General features: G+C 40.8%; 1 protein-coding gene and 1 long non-coding RNA gene across 29 annotated transcripts in view; one reads left to right on the forward strand and one right to left on the reverse strand.

Annotated features, from left to right (window-relative positions):
* Positions 1 to 1,402: 1,402 nt before the first annotated feature.
* Positions 1,403 to 17,817, reverse strand: part of LOC128016052 (uncharacterized) — an 87,021-nt gene continuing 70,606 nt past the window's right edge. For 5 of the 28 annotated variants that reach the window (XM_052600380.1, XM_052600374.1, XM_052600376.1 and 2 more), the window contains 10 exons: positions 17,705 to 17,806; positions 16,615 to 16,716; positions 15,559 to 15,660; positions 14,450 to 14,716; positions 13,182 to 13,298; positions 10,583 to 12,905; positions 10,343 to 10,384; positions 10,146 to 10,253; positions 7,202 to 7,315; positions 1,403 to 1,794 (listed from right to left, as the gene is read on the reverse strand). In XM_052600380.1, the coding sequence (XP_052456340.1) occupies positions 1,580 to 1,794; positions 7,202 to 7,315; positions 10,146 to 10,253; positions 10,343 to 10,384; positions 10,583 to 12,905; positions 13,182 to 13,298; positions 14,450 to 14,716; positions 15,559 to 15,660; positions 16,615 to 16,716; positions 17,705 to 17,806 (3,492 nt within the window). In that variant the 3' untranslated portion in view covers positions 1,403 to 1,579. Of the gene's footprint in view, positions 1,795 to 7,201; positions 7,316 to 10,145; positions 10,254 to 10,342; positions 10,385 to 10,582; positions 12,906 to 13,181; positions 13,299 to 14,449; positions 14,717 to 15,558; positions 15,661 to 16,614; positions 16,717 to 17,704; positions 17,807 to 17,817 lie in introns of those variants that run through there. The other 23 variants (XM_052600389.1, XM_052600386.1, XM_052600379.1 and 20 more) reach the window with 8 other exon arrangements.
* LOC128016057 (uncharacterized) lies at positions 5,620 to 6,317 on the forward strand. Its single transcript, XR_008184062.1, has 3 exons — positions 5,620 to 5,843; positions 5,978 to 6,090; positions 6,220 to 6,317. It is a non-coding gene; the product is annotated as an uncharacterized LOC128016057 (long non-coding RNA).

The raw sequence follows: 17,817 nt of genomic DNA on the forward strand, positions 1-17,817 counted from the left end.
GTGAAACTTTCCATCTGCCTTTACAGATTACAAGACATACGGCTTCAAAGACAGTTTTATAACAAAACTGAAATGACCAATTTTATTGTAATGACAAAGTTTATGCCACACAGTTGTCAGTCAATAAACTTTTTATGAAATGATTAAAACAAATTATTAATTTAATGTCTAGGTTTGTACAATCTGCACTCAATGTTTGAACAACATCAGCCTGAACTTTTATGTAAACCCAACAGTTTCTCTTATATAGGCATTGAAATTATATGTTATATTGGACTGCATCCATAATGTCATGTTAACACAAGTTGTTCTTTCCAGTGAAGCCTCAAATTTTGAAATAATGATACAGAGATATTTAAAGAAATGAAAAATCCTTTGAAATATTTAACATATGCCCCACACACTTTCAGTGTTTAGGCCCTAAAATAAATAAATGCATTAAAATAAATAAGAATATATCAATATCCATCCAACATCCACACATCCAACATCCATCCATATATCCAACATCTGTTCAACATCCATCCATCCAACATCTACCCTACATCTATCCAACATCCATCCAGCCATCATCTACCCTACATCCATCCTACATCCATCCAACATCCATCCAGCATCCATCCATCCAACATCTACCTTACATCCATCCAACATCCATCCAGCCATCATCTACCCTACATCCATCCTACATCCATCCAACATCCATCCATCCAACATCTACCTTACATCCATCCAACATCCATCCAGCCATCATCTACCCTACATCCATCCAACATCCATCCATCCATCCAACATCTACCCTACATCCATCCATCCATCCAACATCTACCCTACATCCATCCATCCATCATCTACCCTACATTCATCCGACATTCATCCATCCAACATCCATCATCTATCCTACATCCACCCAGCTCTCGAACATCCATCCAACATCCATCCATCCATCCATCCATATGTCCAACATCTATTCAAGATCCATCCATATATCCAACATCCATCCATCAAGCCATCATCTACCCTACATCCATCCATCCAACATCTACCCTACATCCATCCAGCCATCATCTACCCTACATCCATCCATCCAACATCCATCCATCCATCATCTACCCTACATCCATCCAACATCCATCCATCAAACATCTACCCTACATCCATCCAACATCCATCCATCCATCATCTACCCTACATCCATCCAACATCCATCCATCCAACATCTACCCTACATTCATCCAACATCCATCCAGCCATCATCTACCCTACATCCATCCAACATTCATCCATCATCTATCCTACATCCACCCAGCTCTCGAACTTCCATCCAACATCCATCCATCCATCAAACATCTATTCAATATCCATCCAACATCCATCCTACATCCATCAAATAAAAAATTAAATTAAATAAGAACTGTATATTGTATAACTGTATATTTGTAGGCCACTGGACAGCCATAAAACCTGAGCAAACCCCTACAACAACAACAACAAGGTTACAACAGAACACAACCAAATACAAAACATTTTAAGATCCTACCTCTAATGTTTTGGTTTTACCTCAGTTCCATTAGGTACACTAGACTTTTCTTCTCAGGGCTGTAATGCGATTTTTAACATAATATTTAACTGCTTTCCAGTCCCTGTTTCTGAGAGCTTGAGGTTCTGCAGTAATACAGCGCTGACACTCTTCTTTACCAGGAACTTGATTCATTACAATAAATCTCCTCAAATGTGTGTCCACTGCAGCACACTCGTCTGGGGTCCAGCTTCTTTTGACGGCCGTTTGTTTTCCTATGTAGGCAAAAAAAAAAACAAAAAAAAACATTGTAGGTTTTCTTTTATGAATAAATTTTAATCTTACTTAACCCCGTAAGACCCACTGTTTCAGTATTACAACATTTGTGGTTACTCCCCAAAACCCCTTTTATCTTTTTTTTTATTGTTTGTTTGTTTATACAACCACATCAATATGATCTGTGGGTCCTACATTTTATTACCACCATGTAATTGGATCCAGGATTTGTATACAAAGCCCACCCTTAAGTCAAGAAGTGGCACATCTTACAACTTTCTGATGAAGCAACATCCCTTTGATTTACTGGACTGGATTCATCTTCAAGTAAGTAAAATGCTTGGAATATTTTTTTCTGTTTATTACAGTGTCTATAACAAGGACATATACAGTAAATGTTGAAAATATACCCTACATTTTGTTTGGAGTTTGTTTTATAAATGTTGCAATATTACAATGTTGGATGAGAGTGGCAGTCATAATTGCCCTGTATTTAAGAGGAACATCTTGAGGGGAACTTAAATGAAAATATTCACAACAAATTATACATGATTTAAGCTTTATACCCTTTAGCTTTATATCGGATTACATATTCTATACTGTATTAGAGACTAAAGTTGAAAGATTTATTTCCATATCTAAACATTATAATTTGCTATCACATTCTGCATGACTTTCTAACAAAAAAATTCTGTTTGTGCAAATCTGCCCTTTCTTAGTCTACTGATAAACAAAATGTTCTTATCAATTTATATTCAAAGTGCTTATTATCATTAGGCCTATAACCTTTATTTAACCAGGTCTTTTGCAAGAGACACCTGGCCACACCTGGCCAATCCTCCAAGTTGTGCGGGATGCTCCTGGTGCTTTGTTCTGGCACAGGTGTAAATGTTCATCACTGTTAGATTTTGTTGTAAACTGGATGCTGAATGCATTCCTGTAAGGATTACAATCACAGTCTACTATAGGTGAGCCATTAGGTATAGTGTGACCGGTGAGATGTGTGAATAGGCTGCTTCAGTCCAAAGTGTGAACACATCATAATGAGGCATGTGTGCTATTTGTTTATAGAATGTACATTTGTCTCAAATTTTATCTTTTCATTTCAGAATGCCACCAGCAAGGAGAAATCCTCGGTACAATGTGCACAATGTTAATGGCCATCATCCAAAAAGGAGAAAGTGATGTGGACATCGATTTTGACGACACTGATGCAAGTGATGAAGAATCAGATATTGATGTCTCATGTGGACAAAGAAAACCAAGAACCTACCGATTGTCCAGCTAATGTGAATATTGAGCCCGGGCAATCAAAGAAATACATCAAGCCATATGACAGACGTCACTGATTTCTCTGGTCAAGCTCTCACAGATGATGTCACCTCCCTCCACACACCACTGCAATACTTCCAAAAGTTTGTGTCAGAAGATTTGGTTCAAGCTCTGGCAACAAATACGAATGAGTACAGCATTCAAAATGACGAAAGATCAGTCAACACTAATACAAAAGAAATACAGGCAGCATTGGGTATGTACCTGAGGATGGAACATTACATTTTGTAAACAATTTAACCATGCCAGAGACTGAAAAGAGGGACAAACTCTGGAAACTCAGACCACGGCTTGATTCACTCAGAGAAAACTGCCTGCAGGTGGTACCAGAAGAGCACATTCCATGGACAAGATGATGATACCCTTCAACGGGAAGTTCAGCAGCATCAAGAAGTATATGCAAGGTAATCTACGCTCATGAGGCTTTAAAGTATGGGTGAAAGCTGGAGTCTCAGGGTGTCAGGTGATGACAGGTGAATTTTCAGGTGATGTTGTAATGAAGCTTGCCTCCACATTTCCAAAGGGTCAACACAACAAGATCTAGGCAGATAATTACTTCACCTCCGTTCCACTGGTAGTGAAGCTCCTTGAGCAAGGAATCCATTATGTGGGAAAGGCCAGGCAAGTGCATCTACCCATCTAACTGTAACATTTACATGTGAAGAGCTTGAAGAAGAAGGGCAGAGGAAGCTTTGACCACAGAGTGGAGGGGAAACAACATCTGTGCAGTAAAAATGGTACAACAACAGGGCGGTGACACTTGTGTCATCCTTCGCTGGACCAGAACCTGTTCAGGAGATTCAACACTGGGACAAAGCCGCCAAAACCTACATTGACGTTAGAAAGGCTTCCATTGTGGGCATCTACAATAAATACATGGGAGGTGTGGATTTGTTGGACTCATTTACAGCAAAACACAAGTATGCACTGAAATCCTGGCGGTGGTACATGTACAGTATTGTTCAAAATAATAGCAGTACAATGTGACTAACCAGAATAATCAAGGTTTTTCGTATATTTTTTTATTGCTACGTGGCAAACAAGTTACCAGTAGGTTCAGTAGATTCTCAGAAAACAAATGAGACCCAGCATTCATGATATGCACGCTCTTAAGGCTGTGCAATTGGGCAATTAGTTGAATTAGTTGAAAGGGGTGTGTTCAAAAAAATAGCAGTGTGGCATTCAATCACTGAGGTCATCAATTTTGTGAAGAAACAGGTGTGAATCAGGTGGCCCCTATTTAAGGATGAAGCCAACACTTGTTGAACATGCATTTGAAAGCTGAGGAAAATGGGTCGTTCAAGACATTGTTCAGAAGAACAGCGTACTTTGATTAAAAAGTTGATTAGAGAGGGGAAAACCTATAAAGAGGTGCAAAAAATGATAGGCTGTTCAGCTAAAATGATCTCCAATGCCTTAAAATGGAGAGCAAAACCAGAGAGACGTGGAAGAAAATGGAAGACAACCATCAAAATGGATAGAAGAATAACCAGAATGGCAAAGGCTCAGCCAATGATCACCTCCAGGATGATCAAAGACAGTCTGGAGTTACCTGTAAGTACTGTGACAGTTAGAAGACGTCTGTGTGAAGCTAATCTATTTTCAAGAATCCCCTGCAAAGTCCCTCTGTTAAAAAAAAGGCATGTGCAGAAGAGGTTACAATTTGCCAAAGAACACATCAACTGGCCTAAAGAGAAATGGAGGAACATTTTGTGGACTGATGAGAGTAAAATTGTTCTTTTTGGGTCCAAGGGCCACAGGCAGTTTGTGAGACGACCCCCAAACTCTGAATTCAAGCCACAGTACACAGTGAAGACAGTGAAGCATGGAGGTGCAAGCATCATGATATGGGCATGTTTCTCCTACTATGGTGTTGGGCCTATTTATCGCATACCAGGGATCATGGATCAGTTTGCATATGTTAAAATACTTGAAGAGGTCATGTTGCCCTATGCTGAAGAGGACATGCCCTTGAAATGGTTGTTTCAACAAGACAATGACCCAAAACACACTAGTAAACGGGCAAAGTCTTGGTTCCAAACCAACAAAATTAATGTTATGGAGTGGCCAGCCCAATCTCCAGACCTTAATCCAATTGAGAACTTGTGGGGTGATATCAAAAATGCTGTTTCTGAAGCAAAACCAAGAAATGTGAATGAATTGTGGAATGTTGTTAAAGAATCATGGAGTGGAATAACAGCTGAGAGGTGCCACAAGTTGGTTGACTCCATGCCACCCAGATGTCAAGCAGTTTTAAAAAACTGTGGTCATACAACTAAATATTAGTTTAGTGATTCACAGGATTGCTAAAAAAATGTTTGTACAAAATAGTTTTGAGTTTGTACAGTCAAAGGTAGACACTGCTATTTTTTTGAACACACCCCTTTCAACTAATTGCCCAATTGCACAGCCTTAAGAGCGTGCATATCATGAATGCTGGGTCTTGTTTGTTTTCTGAGAATCTACTGAACCTACTGGTAACTTGTTTGCCACGTAGCAATAAAAAATATACTAAAAACCTTGATTATTCTGGTTAGTCACATTGTACTGCTATTATTTTGAACAATACTGTACATCTTCTGGCACACAATCACCCTTGCTGTAGTCAACGCCTGGCTCCTCTACAAGCAGCACAGCCTATGCTCTCAGAATGCCAAAGAAGGAGATACTGAACATGAGAAAGTTTGAAGCACAGCTGGCTTCCTCTCTCATTACGGTAATGATCTATTTGTGCCATTTACCTTGCTTGTGATAAATCAGACTGGTATTTGAGATGTACAGAAATTGATACATTTGTTCTTTATATTCTAATCTGGTGGACACAACACTGAAAATGCCTCTGTTTTTCAGAGGACAGGAACCATTTCTGGGATTACCACTATAAGTAAAGGTGGACTTCACGCTGAGCACACAGATTTCAGTGGAGAGTGAGAGAACACTGCAGACATTGCACTGTTAACAATGTAAATAAATAAAGTTCTTATTTGATGGAATAAACAACTCTTCATAATAACATGACTGAGATTATAATTCATTTTATACACCGGTTTGGTAAAAAAAAAAAAAAAGCAAATTAATCCTTAATTATGCAGCTTGATGGGCACCTCTTCGGACCTGACGTGCTACCCAGCTACGCAAACGCAGCTAAGTGGATGTACTCTCTTGTGATTGGCCAGAGTGATCACGAGTCTACAGATGTTTGGGTCACATTGCTGAAAGAGTGCATGAATCGGTGGAAAAACCCCAGCCCCCCTGTGCTGCCAGCTTCTCCAAGCCCCGTGCTCCCTCTTTTGCCAAAACCACCCTGAGAACGACCAACAACTGGCTGAAGGAAGAGCTGCAACAGGTTAACGAAAGGCAGAAAGCAACGAAGGAGTGCCTGCTCAGATGCATTCTGTTTAGTTTTGCTTTTTAACTTTATAGTTAACTGTTTTGATTGCATTCTTTTTTCTTTGCGTGTTGTATTTATTAAACTGAGTGGTTTGCAGTGGCTCATTGTACTTCTGACGGCATTACATTATAATTCTGTAAAAGAAACTGCAACAGGATGCTTTTACCCTAAACTCGAGTATAAACACAGACTCTCTCACTTAAAGCAATTTTATTCTTTCTTGCATTTCACAAAATAATAATAATAAAAACAATAATAATGATAATATTTTCTATTTATAAGGCACTTTTAAAAGGTCATTGAATAAAGTCAGCTGCATGTGGAGGTTTGAGTTTTTCAACTGGTCTCTGTACACGTCTGTTGTTGGAGGAAATGCAAGCATTTTTCCCTGAGTAACTCCATAAAGTGTTAAAGATTTTTTTTTTTTTTTTACATACAACAGACTTCTTATTGATATAAAGGTGATGATGCCAGTCTTTCCCCAACCCTAAAACCTGCGACAATGCAGGCTCACAAGGTCTCTTCCTGCAACAGCTTCTTTCAAGCCACTGTCAGGCTTGTGGCACCAGACAATAAGGAGGGACAGACATATTTCAAGTGTTGAGTCAAGGAAGCAAAGTAAAAGCCCTTAAAAATAAATGAGCAGCTCTGGCCCAAAAGAGAGTGCAAGCCCCAAAGCTTACCTCTCTTTTTTGCAGACACACTTCGGTTTTGGACTTGTGATGTGGAGGAACATTCTTGCAGGGATGACATGCTGACCTCATCTTCTGACCCCTCTTCTCTTGGCATACTGACATCTGGACAAAGAAATAACTTTATTGTAGTATACACTAGGGCTGAAAGATATGGACAAAATTTAATATCTCGAATTATCCTGCCAGATATCTCGATACAATACGATATGACTACGTGTTATTTTGCTAAGCACGACCTGCACAACACGTCACTCTGGTTTACATCGTCTTTTCTGAAACCAAAATACTTCCAAATTATGGAAGATGATTTATGTTTTGGAACCAAGTCATATTCTGCACTGCCACCGGCCGCATTATCTCCCGCACTCATTTTCTTTCTTTCTAATTTATCCGCCGTCTCTGTACAGTGTGCATAGACGTTGGAACAGGGGAACTCTTATTTTTTGAAAATTACTCATTTTCACAGATTCTGCAAAGGGTGCCCAAACTTTTGAGCCCCACTGTGTGTGTGTGTATGTATGTATGTATATATATATATATATATATAGAATCTGAATTAAAATGTGTTTGATTTAAGCCTACATTTCAAAAATTGTTGTTTTTAAGCCTTTCGCACATATGATCACACAGGTGTAATCAGTCTAGGCTGGTTCCTGGAGCGTACGATCAAGTGCATCACATAACCAACTGAGACAGGCGCGCTCAGAGCTGTCATATATCACAACTTTTCAGTGTTTTCAACCACATACTGTTTATTTTCGGTTTCAAACATATAAATTCACATAAGTACTAAAAAAACAATACATTTAGAGTTTTTAAAATACACACTGATGTCTATGGAAGAGGTAATAATAATCCTTTCCATTATAATTGGACACGTTTTATTCATATCAGAGACACATTGTGTAAGTAACTTCAGTGTTTACATATTCTATTCCCAGTTCACCAGACACTTACTTTTAGGTATTTCAGGAGAAGTGGATGAATTCACGTGTTGTAAACATAGAGGTTGTAAATCAAACAGATCCGATTCTCTGAACTGCGTCTGCGGCACAAACTAACACGGCGGTGCCCATCGCGCATACAGCTCAACTAACGCAATTGTAATAAAGGTGTTTAAACAACAATATACTTCCACTTGCATGTATTTGACCATCGGAATATCAGATATTTCATGCCATAGCTAACACATTTGTGAATATTCTGAATAAAAAAAGAAAAAATGACAAAAGCATATCATCATTCATTCAGCGCTGTTTTTGCTGCAGTGTGTCATGTGACAAGCAATGTCGCGTCACCATGGAAACGCCGCCCCCCCTCTCACAATATAGTTCCCACGTCCCTAGTGTGTGCGCGCTGACTTTAGCGCTGCAGTCAAGGGCACACGTAAAACTGATGTTTGTTGTGACTGCCAGAGTTGTATGCACACAGTGAGTGTGGAGAGGGGAAATCTATATCGTCTATATCGTTGCTTTTTTCGATAGTAATATCTTGAAAGCTCATATCTAGATATAGGTACGATAACGATATATCGTTTAGCCCTAGTATACACTACATGAAATATGTAATAGCCGTCAGTACAGTGGTTGTTTTATTTTATAAAATAATTTAGTATATTCAATTCAATTTTCAATTCAGTTTATTTATATGGCGCCGATTCACAACAGATGCCATCTCAAGGCACTTAACAAGAAGTCAGTATATGGGATTTGTGTCTCTTAAAGAGAGACACAGTTTATTTCATCCCGTCTCCTATCGTCCTAAATTCTTTTCAAGTGACTAGTGATGTGAAAATATTAGTTGTCATGTTAGCCCAGGGATGGGCAACTCCAGTCCTCAAGGGCCACTATTCTGCAGGTCTGAGATGTTTTGCTGCTTCAACACACCTGATTCAAATTAAATAGATCAAACAGCTTGTTGCCAAGCTCTGCACAATGAATCAGGTGTGCTGCAGCAGGGAAACATCTAAGACCTAAAGGATAGTGGCCCTCAAGCAGTATATTTCCTCATATAGTGTATGGACAACAGACTGTCCCACGCAGTCCACTATTGCTGAAGTAGCTGTGCGGCGAAAAGATTGTATGTTGGACAATATAAGATAAACTGATTTCATCAGGCAGAAAGCAACTGTTTTTACTGACTTTACAAATAGCATTAACGTTTAGGTTAGTGTGCCCTCACCTACTGTTTATAGGTTGCTCCAATCTCACAGAGCAGACTTCACGCAGGGATTGCACGGCTACTCAAACATATTTCCTCCTCAACTGTGTACGAGTACACAGTTACAGCGAGTCGAGTATGAGTACACAGATGAGGAGGAAACATGTCAAAAAGACAAGGCTGTACGAGTTTATTTGATGTCATCTAACCCAATGGCATATGCGTTTGAGCCAGTGATGAGGAGGAGGGTTGAGACCTGTTTTTGCAGAAGTTGAGGGAGCTGCAGCGGCTCCGGACGGAGTTGACAGTGAGGAGAGGGTCGGCAACCCTTTGCAGTGCAAGTGTGGTCACTGCTCAGCAATGCGGACAACCGTGGAGTCTGTTTGCTGCCATGAAGCAGACCAAGTCTGCAGACCTTATCGCGCACATTCCAGATGTTCTGTAGTGACAGGGACGTGTTGGAGTAGCTGTGCTATCCCTGTATGAAGTCCGTGCCGAGAGATTAGAGCAACCTATAAGCAACAGGTGGGTTCATGCTAACCTCAAAGTTAATGTTACTTGTAATTTCAGGCAGTACTGACGCAGTGTTCAGTTTTAAAACTGGGGTTGTGTTTGACTGATTGTGCAGCCTCTGCATCGGACAGGTCTCCTGACAGAGTTGCAGGAGAAAGAGGCGGGTGGGACAAAGGAGGGAGGTGGAGTTGTTGATTTTCAAATTTTTGCAATGTGCTGTGTGAAATGCATGAAAGGTAAGAATTGCGTTCAAGCTCACCGGTGGCAGACACTCCCTGGTTTTGACTTTGTGATGTGGAGGTACATTCTTGCGTGGATGACATGCTGACCTCATCATCTGACCCATCTTCTCCTAGCATACTGACATCTGGAGAGGGAAATAACTTAAGAATACAATACACAAAATATCTAAAACGGATCATTTAGAATCAATTTAGGAACATTGTATACACATACCTTCAATGTCCTCTGCTAAAGGTCCCTCCATGTCAATGGTCTCTAAAATGATAATTGATAAAAAAAAAAATGAGTTTGGAAAGCTGAAACTATGGGCAATCTGCAAGAGTATACAACAGTAGTATTATATCTCATCCCGTCACCATTACTGCCCTATGTTTTACATGGTAAATAGTTGTTTTCTGAATGTGGAAGACTAAATGTCATATATTGTGCCTTCAAGAATATAAAGTTAATTACCATTTACATCGACTTGTATTTCATCGAGGCTCTTTCCTTTGTAATCTCCTAGGCGTCCTTGTTCCATTGCCAGAAGGACTTTACTTACTTTGGCTAATTGTAGGGTGCTTTCTGGGAGCCTGTAGTGTTTCCTGTGAACAGCGATATTATGACCAAGGAAGTCTGCCAACTGGTCGAGCTCGGTGGTTTTAAGGTTCAGAACAGTAGACAGGGTAGCAATATGTTTCCTCAGTTGAATTGATGTTAGCGCTTGAGGATTTTTTATGTCTGCACATTCACTGACAAATTGCCTCAAGCAGTCACAAGCCCTGAGGTAATGGTCAGATTGTGGCAATGCAAACAGATATTCATTGTCCTTCAGCACCCCACATTCTTCTCTGCTCTCAGTAAGAGCATCAAGTGATTCTCTCATTGATGGGGTTAGAAGAACAGGAACCTTCCTTCCTCTTTTTCCAACAATTGCTATTCGCACAAAATGCCTGCAGAGCTTCTGCTCAAGCGCTGTGAGGGCCAAATTTACATCTCCCTGTTCCTCTGATGTGTCCTTCGATAAGTATGCAGACAGGCGCATTCGGGACACTTCACCTGCTCTCCGCCGATTAAAAAGCATAACTTGAGTCAGCGTTACTTTTGCAAGTTCCTTCCAATTTGTGGATGAACGATGTTCTTTTAAATCTTTGAGATGTTGCTGCAGTTTTTCTTCTAGATAGCAATGTAGCCTTTGGATATCTTGTGTAAGAGGTAAAAGTTGCGGTGCATTCCATTTGGCCCGGTTAAGCTGGGTTAATGCCTGGCCTGCAATATCAAACCTCCAACTCTCTAAATACAACTGTGCAAACTCCTCAGCATCTTTAATGGTTTCTTTATCTTTCTTTTTCAGTCCTTCAGACTTGATAAACATAGCCAACGAATGCAGGCTGTGCCCTACCTTGCGTGCAAGAGAGGGACATTGGTATATGCCAGTTTCCTCACTGAATCCAGATAGGTTCTTTGCAGCTCTGACAACCTGGGAGTACTGTTCAGGTTTGATGAGTTCTTGAATGGTCTTCACATGTGTGATTTTTTTAGCTTCCAATAAAAGCCTGCCAAGTTCTCTCAGTTTTTGGCGTATATACTGGTGTTGACTGACTATCTTCTCATTCTTTTTGAACAACCTGAAACCATAATTGAGGATGCAGTTGTCTCCTTTAATTGCAACTGCAATCTTGTCCTGAATCATTACACTCAAGAACTTCCAATACGCGTCTGTATATTCCGATGGAGAAGGTTCAGCGAAAGCACACAATGCCTGAACTCTATTTTTACCTGGTTTAGTACTTTCGGGTTTGAAGCTGCAGACCTTGAAATGCCGCCACATCGCTCTTCTTGAGAACAGCCCATAGCAGTGAATGCAATGTGCAAATTTATGTCCCTCTGATTTTTTTCCTGGTTGTTTACATGGGATTAGTTTTCCTTTTTGTGTTTCCAAAACATGACTGTTGTGCTCGAAATTTCCCTTATTTCGTATGTAGTCCAATTGTAGTTTTCTTTCCTTTGAGTTTTTTGGAAAACTGAATGCTTTCGCAACATCCAATTCATCTTGGTGTTTACGCCACAAGTGTCTTGACATTTTCTGGACAAACTTCCTGCAATAAAAGCAGAAATGTTTCTTGTTATAGCTTCTGGATCCATCATCTTTCTTTAAAGTTGGACTGACAATGATATACTGCTCTTCTTCCAGGGGCACTGAAACGTTGTTTTCAGAATATGTTGCGATTTCCTTTTCATTCCCATCAACTCTGCTATTTGGAAATCTTTGTGTGGGATCATGACATCTTTCCAAAAGTCTTCTCTGGCTAAAGTCAAATTGGCTATGACTAGAGGATCTACTTCCACTTTCCCTGGGCTTAGACTTGCTCTGTCTGGAGGACTCGCTTCCACTCTCTCTGGAGGATCTACTTCCACTTTCCCTGGGCTTAGACTTGCTCTGTCTGGAGGACTCGCTTCCACTCTCTCTGGAGGATCTACTTCCACTTTCCCTGGGCTTAGACTTGCTCTGTCTGGAGGACTCGCTTCCACTCTCTCTGGAGGATCTACTTCCACTTTCCCTGGGCTTAGACTTGCTCTGTCTGGAGGACTCGCTTCTACTCTCTCGGGAGGATCTACTTCTCTCTCTGGGCTTAAACTTGCTCTGACTGGATGATGCACCTTTGTTCTTTTTTTCCTTTCCCAGGGTTAATTCCATACTGCTATCACTTTCTGTGCTTTCATCTATGGGATTTGGAATATACTCCTCTTCGCTACCTAAGTTTGAGTCATCCGATTCCATGAGATTCATCTGAATCTTTAAAAACAAACACACATCTGTTAATAACTATTTTTGCAACATTAAATATAAAAAACCTGAATATACTGATTGAACAGGCTCAGGATACTAAATGAAGAAAAATCTGTATGGACCATTTTCAGTACAAGTAAATTTACAAATTATAAGAATCCCCATCAGACTCACTAGCAAGAGCAACAGACATTTTCACAATCATGAAAACACAAAAGAAACACAAAAGAAACACCCCCATCCCCCCCCCCCCCCCCCCCCCCCCAAAAAAAAAAGACTTACGGGACGGCAAGACCTTCTTCTCAGCTTCTGTGAATCCCTTTCAGGCTTAAAAAAAGTAGTCTCCTCTGGGCTGTCACTATCATAGAGACTGTGGGTAAAATCTTGTACTCTATCCATCTGCAAAAATGGAGACATGGAGATATTTTGCTGTATGATTGCTGTATTTTTACTTGATAGGGAGACCATTCAGAGGTTGTCAGGTGAGCTAGACACCTATGAAAATTATTGACCAATATTACCCCTCCATCCACCTGCTGAGGCCCATGTCCAAACTGCCTTCCAGGTGGGGTAAACGTTGACAACATTATTAAAAAAAGAGTAACGTTTCAGTTTTCATGCATTTGATTCTTAAATTTAATGACTTCACAGCAAATTATTCATCATAATGATATAGTGCCATTCCCGGCGGCAGTGGCTCAGTGGTTCATGTAGGTTGTCTACAAGCCGGAAGGTTGGTGGTTCAATCCCCGGCTCCACCTGACCAAGTGTGGAGGTGTCCTTGAGCAAGACACCTAACCCCAGCTGCTCCCGACGAGCTGGATGGAGCCTTGAATGGCTGACACTGCAGTCGGTGTGTGAATGAGTGTGTATGGGTGAATGTGAGGCAACTTGTAAAGCGCTTTGGATGGCCATGTGGTCTGTTGAAAGCGCTATATAAATGCAGTCCATTTACCATTTACCATAGACGTGGAACTACTCAAGAGAGAGGGAGAGATTAGTCAGTAATTTACCGAAGTGTCTTCCTCACCTTACAAATGTCTCCCTATCAATTAAAAATCAGCAATCATTTAGAAAAGAAGAGTTGAGCTTCTCTAATAAATGATTACTGATTGATTGTTGGTGATCTCTATTTAATTGATAATTAATGCACCAGGCGAGGAGGAGGACTCGACCGGATTTTGGCAACAGAGACCGGCTGCGGCGTCTGGGAGTGATAGCGTCGGCCTACCAGGGTTTGTCCCGGTATGCTGGCTGACCAGTAGCCTACACCACTGGGCACGTTGTATCTTTTTTTTTTTTTTAAGCACACACCTGAGCGCTGATCACTGGACATCACTCCTGCAGGTGTTTATGTCAATCCAATATTCAATTTCAAATGAGTCCATTTAGATTCAGATTTTAAAAGCAATCGTTCAAAACAATCGATTCAGGTTCAAAGTGAATGTTTCCCATTCAAATATAAAATTATTCAAATTTGCTTATTAGTGGCACAAAATTTATCACATAAACAAGTTAATTATATTGTTAAAATGTGTTTTGGGGCTTACCATAATGCTTTTTGTGCGTCTCAGTGGTGGAACAAGTTCATCATCCGATTGATTGTTGGAATGGTTGCTTGGAGAAGCCTCATCACAAGTTTCTTTCACAACAGTTTCATCTGAATCGTACAAATGATTTGAAACATCTGGGCCAATATCATTCTGCCCTAAAATGACATCCAGGTGTGGGGTGGGAGGTTCGTTTTCCATACCATCCTCATCAGTTTCATCACTATATGGATAATCAACCAGTGAAAATCCTTGGACAGTAAATACCTAAAAATAAACAAATTCATTAAGTATTGAATTAGAAAGGTTGGCCAAAAAAACATGGCATGGTCTGACTAAAAATCTAAATCCAGAAATATAAACATCAGCCCTTTTAGACAGTCTACAATTATAAATGTTAAAATCAAGAGTACAGCGATACTTTAGTATTACAATACAATCATATAGTTGCCTAAGGAAGACCATTTGGATTGAAACGTTTGTTATTTAGTCAATAAAAAGGTAACTGTGAGCTTTAACCCAGTATGCAGATTTTCTTCTTTTTTCTCCCCAGATGTTACCATAATGCATTAAAAGGTGCTCCACAAGAATGGGACTGGAAAGATGCCAGTGTGTGTTACATTACCTGGCCATTATAACCAAATAAGGTTACCTGACTACTTTAAAGCCCCATGAGCATTGATCCATGGTCCAATTGACCATTACAGGGGATTTCAGTGCATCAAACCAAAATATTTAAAATCAAAATTCAAATAAAAAAAGATTCTTTAAAACATCTAACAGCTCAAATACAGTATACAATTACGAATGTTAAAATCACAGTTGAGGTCATGTCAGGTGTTGCCATAGTGCATTAAAAACAATTACAGTAAGAACTGGACGGAAGGGCCCCACATGGGACAGACTACAGACATACGAGTGTGTAAAGGAGAGACTAGAGAAACAAATGTATTTGGAAGATGGAAGGACCCCATAAGAACATGACTGGAAACATGCCGGTGTGTGTGTGACATTATCTGGCTTTTAACAGCCAATATAAAGCCACTTTAGTAGTAGAACACCACCACATACATGTCAGCATAGATGAATGTGTTTGAATGTACTTTTACCTGTGTGCAGGTCTGATCTGGGTTTGGTCCATCATTTAGCATCTGAGGAACAGGGCTAGTCTCATTCTCTAATGCTGCGGCTGGAGTCTGAAGGCCTTTCACCTGAAATAGACAGACAAGAAGACACTTAGAACTGTATGAAGTAGGGCTGCACGGTATTGGGAAAAAATGACATTGCGATATTTTATTTTTCTGCGATATATATTGCGATATGAAATCTTATCAAATTTTGTGGTGAGCACACTTACATTCTCATTTTAAATGATTTAAACATCAACACTATCGTCTCAAGTGATTAATATGCGCGAGGGAGAGAGAGCAAGACAGTGCTTGTGTTGTTTGAAGACTGTGAGCGTGCGGCCGGGGCTCTCTCTCTCTCTCTATGACTCTCTCTCTCTGTCGCACACGCTCTCTCGCACTCTCTCTTTCTGTCACTCTGTCTCTCTCTCGCGCTCTCTCTATCGCACGCACACTCTCTCTCTCGCGCACGCACACTCTATCGCGCAAGCTCTCTCTCTCTCTCTCACACTCGCTCTCTCTTGCGCTCTCTCTCTCACTCGCTCTCTCTCTCTCTCTCTCTCTCTCTCTCACTCGCTCTCTCTTGCGCTCTCTCTCTCTCGCTCGCGCGCATGCACACTCTCGACTGAGAGCATGGACTAAAAAGCAGCTCACGTCTATTCCAGGAGTTTGCAGTGGATCAAATCAAAATATTGCTTTAAACATCTAACAGCTCAGATACAGTATACAATTACGAATGTTAAAATCACAGTTGAGGCCATGTCAGGTGTTGCCATAGTGCATTAAAAACAATTACAGTAAGAACTGGACGGAAGGGCCCCACATGGGACAGACTACAGACATACGAGTGTGTAAAGGAGAGACTAGAGAAACAAATGTATTTGGAAGATGGAAGGACCCCATAAGAACATGACTGGAAACATGCCGGTGTGTGTGTGACATTATCTGGCTTTTAACAGCCAATATAAAGCCACTTTAGTAGTAGAACACCACCACATACATGTCAGCATAGATGAATGTGTTTGAATGTACTTTTACCTGTGTGCAGGTCTGATCTGGGTTTGGTCCATCATTTAGCATCTGAGGAACAGGGCTAGTCTCATTCTCTAATGCTGCGGCTGGAGTCTGAAGGCCTTTCACCTGAAATAGACAGACAAGAAGACACTTAGAACTGTATGAAGTAGGGCTGCACGGTATTGGGAAAAAATGACATTGCGATATTTTATTTTTCTGCGATTTATTGATATATTTAATCGAATAAATTTTTTTCTTACAAACAAAAATGGGGTGAGCACACTTACATTCTCATTTTAAATTATTTAAAAATCAACACTATCGTCTCAAGTGATAAATATGCGCGAGGGAGAGAGAGCAAGACAGTGCTTGTGTTGTTTGAAGACTGTGAGCGTGCGGCCGGGGCTCTCTCTCTCTCTTGCGCTTTCTCTCTCTCGCGCGCCGCGCGCACTATCACGCAAGCTCTCTCTCGCGCTCTCTCTCTCTCTCTCGCTCGCGCACGCACACTCTATCGCGCAAGCTCTCTCTCTCTCTCTCACACTCGCTCTCTCTTGCGCTCTCTCTCTCACTCGCTCTCTCTCTCTCTCTCTCGCTCTCTCTTGCGCTCTCTCTCTCACTCGCTCTCTCTCTCTCTCTCTCTCTCTCTCACTCGCTCTCTCTTGCGCTCTCTCTCTCTCGCTCGCGCGCATGCACACTCTCGACTGAGAGCATGGACTAAAAAGCAGCTCACGTCTATTCCAGGAGTTTGCAGTGGATCAAATCAAAATATTGCTTTAAACATCTAACAGCTCAGATACAGTATACAATTACGAATGTTAAAATCACAGTTGAGGTCATGTCAGGTGTTGCCATAGTGCATTAAAAACAATTACAGTAAGAACTGGACGGAAGGGCCCCACATGGGACAGACTACAGACATACGAGTGTGTAAAGGAGAGACTAGAGAAACAAATGTATTTGGGAGATGGAAGGACCCCATAAGAACATGACTGGAAACATGCCGGTGTGTGTGTGACATTATCTGGCTTTTAACAGCCAATATAAAGCCACTTTAGTAGTAGAACACCACCACATACATGTCAGCATAGATGAATGTGTTTGAATGTACTTTTACCTGTGTGCAGGTCTGATCTGGGTTTGGTCCATCATTTAGCATCTGAGGAACAGGGCTAGTCTCATTCTCTAATGCTGCGGCTGGAGTCTGAAGGCCTTTCACCTGAAATAGAC

This window comes from Carassius gibelio, chromosome A6 (assembly GCF_023724105.1).
Source record: "Carassius gibelio isolate Cgi1373 ecotype wild population from Czech Republic chromosome A6, carGib1.2-hapl.c, whole genome shotgun sequence".
NCBI classification, from domain to species: domain Eukaryota; kingdom Metazoa; phylum Chordata; class Actinopteri; order Cypriniformes; family Cyprinidae; genus Carassius; species Carassius gibelio.